This window comes from Mandrillus leucophaeus, unplaced genomic scaffold (assembly GCF_000951045.1).
Source record: "Mandrillus leucophaeus isolate KB7577 unplaced genomic scaffold, Mleu.le_1.0 Scaffold627, whole genome shotgun sequence".
Lineage (NCBI taxonomy): Eukaryota > Metazoa > Chordata > Mammalia > Primates > Cercopithecidae > Mandrillus > Mandrillus leucophaeus.
The window spans coordinates 498044-501018 of NW_012106775.1; the positions used below are offsets into that span (position 1 = coordinate 498044).

At 38.3% G+C, this 2975-nt stretch overlaps 1 protein-coding gene across 1 annotated transcript in view; it reads left to right on the plus strand.

Annotated features, from left to right (window-relative positions):
* Window positions 1–2975, plus strand: part of PUS7 (pseudouridylate synthase 7 (putative)) — a 61050-nt gene that overhangs the window by 40231 nt on the left and 17844 nt on the right. Inside the window, exon 9 of the mRNA XM_012000363.1 lies at window positions 2137–2198. Coding sequence (XP_011855753.1) covers window positions 2137–2198 — 62 coding nt within the window. The remainder of the gene's footprint in view (window positions 1–2136; window positions 2199–2975) is intronic.

Genomic DNA, 2975 nt, shown 5'->3' on the forward strand with positions numbered 1-2975 from the left:
AAAATTATGTAATTTTAAGGAAAGTAACCCGTTAAACTTGACATTACAATGGAAAAAGAGAGAAGAAAGTACTACCGTGTTTTTGTCATGTTGAATCAGCTATGATAATTTACAGTTAAATAGCTTTTACTTTTGACCTGAGGGTGATCGTACGTTGACAAAGTCAAATAGTTCTGTAAATTTTCTATATTTCCCATCTTTACACTTCCTCAGATGAGTGGAAGCTATAAACAGCACCTATATTTCAAATAACATTTTCTAATTTTGTGTTCTCTGTGAAGTGTACTTTAAGTTATGGAAGTCTGTCTATTGGGTAAGTCATTTAACCCTAGCTTTTTTCCCCCACAGCTGAAAAGGGCTACTTGGTTAAATGCAGAGAAGAATGGGCAAAGACCAAAGATCCAGCTGCTGCCCTCAGAAAACTACCTGTCAAAAGGTGTGTGGAAGGTCAGCTGCTTCGAGGACTTTCAAAATATGGAATGAAGAATATAGTCTCTGCATTTGGCATAGTGAGTGCAATTTGTGAAGTCAGGCAATGGCTCAAGGTGTTGTAATGCTTTTTAAATTTCATCTTGAAAGATTTTACTAAATTTTGAAAGAGCAGAAGGTAAATAAGGATCCTTAGGTGATCTCTGAGGTATTTCACCTGAGTAATCTTTGTTCGGACCCTGAGTGGTGATGAGGGGGTGGATGCGGGCATTACTTATTGAGGGCACAAGAAAAGCGTCAATGTGGAAAACATAATCTTCAGTGGAAATTCTGTTTAAATTAAGTCTCTTGGTATTTGAGAAGTTCAGAATCTATCGTATAGTCATTTCTTGATCATTCCGTCACCAGAACTGTAAACTGCCTTAGCAAAAGTGTTGAACAGTAAGCAGTCTAAATAGTTGCATTTTAGTCTGGTTTCATCATGGTGATTCAAGAGTAGCCTATACCAGTATTTGGATATGTATAATCCAGGACTCCATGCACTCCAGCCTGGGCAACAAAGTTAAACGTAACAAATGTTAAAGTTTAACCCTTAAACCTAAGTTTTACTTTTCCTAGATGCACAAACAAAGCAGAATTCTTGCTGCATGGAATTAGTTGTCAGTTCAGTCATTTAGGTTCTCTCTTTATCCGTGGAATTACGGGAGAAAAAGCACTGTTAGCTTGAAAATTGATGTGTAAATTCCTTAAGTTTGAAGACTGTGCCATTGACGTAAGGCAGGCTTGTCCAACCTGCAGCCTGCGGGCCATATGCAGCCCAGGACAACTTTGAATGTGGCCCGATACAAATTCGTAAACTTTTCCTAAAATATTATGGCCCAGTGTGGTGGCTCATGCCTGTAATCCCGGCACTTTGGGAGGCCAAGATCACCTGAGGTCAGGAGTTTGAGACCAGCCTGGCAAACATGATGAAACCCCATCTCTACTAAAAATACAAAAAAATTAGCCGGGCGTGGTGATGGGCGCCTGTAGTCCCAGCTACTCAGGAGGCTGAGGCCGGAGAATGGCGTGAATCCCGGAGGCGGAGGTTGTAGTGAGCCGAGATTGCACCATTGCACTCCAGCCTGGGCAACAGAGTGAGACTCCACCTCAATAAATAAATAAATAATACCATGTGTAACTACTTAAAGCATGACTAGGTAGTATTTATACTATTATCAGATTTTTAAACTGAAATGATATTAAATATTACAGGTAAGCATTGTGTTTTCCATTTTCTCTTTGTTAAAAGTTCTTTTGGCACTTTAAGTTCTTTTACATTTGAAATCTGTATCATACTAGACTTTCTGCCTACTTTTAAGTTTAATAAGATAATGTAGGACTAGGTGTAGTGGCTCATGCCTGTAATCGCAACACTTTGGGAGACCAAGCTGGGAAGATCACTTGAGCCCCAAAGTTTAAGACCAATAGTGAGACCCCATTTCTACAATAAATTAAAAACTTAGCCAAGTATGGTGGTGTGCATCTGTAGTCCCCGCTGTCTGTCGGGATGGGGGGAAAGCTGAGGTGGGAGAATCACTAGACTAGAGCCTGGGAGGACAAGGCTTCAGTGTATGGTTAATATGATTTGTTGACTCTTCAAAGATTTGTGCATATAAAGTTTATCTTCATGCAAAATTTAGTAAAGTAAATGTCATTTAATTTTAGAGCAATACTACAGAATTCCTGGACAGAAGTCATGGATTTAATATTGAAACCCCGCTCTGGAGGTGAGAATAAAATTCATGTTAAGAAAATAAATGTGCAAATTGAGGTTGTTATTTCAGTATTTTATTTGTTTTTACAATGAAAGTATAAGTTTATATTTTTCAACAGTTTTATGTGTATATTTAAGATTTATAATTTATATCCTAGTTGAGCTTTTTTTTTTTTTTTTTTTTGAGTTGGGTTTTAGTCTTGTTTCCCAGGCTGGAGTGCAATGGCATGATCTCGGCTCACTGCAACCTCCGCCTCCTGGGTTCAAGTGATTCTCCTGCCTCAGCCTCCTGAGTAGCTGGGATTACAGGCATGCATCACCATGCCTGGCTCATTTTGTATTTTTAGTAGAGACAGGGTTTCACCATATTGGCCAGGCTGGTCTCGAACTCCGGACCTCAGGTGATCTGCCCACCTCAGCCTCCCAGAGTGTTAGGATTACAGGCGTGAGCCACCATACCCAACCTCTATTTTAACTCTTTAGCTTGTTCAGTGTATTAATTCGTAACTGAATACAAATATATTTTTTAAATGAATATATATGTTTTTCTTCACGCACTAAATCTGAGTGTATAAGAATCTAAGACATTTCACGTGTGGTTATTTTACTAAAACATAGTGTAATGGAATATAAAAACTTGGCAAAAACACCTTGAGGATTTACAGTGTGAAGAAGTCACCAAAACTTTCCAAAAAGTATCTCTAAAATCATCTTGAATGAAAAGGATTAAACTACTGATTGTCAAAATACTTATGCTCACTTTGGGTAATTCATTTGCAAACTATAAAAA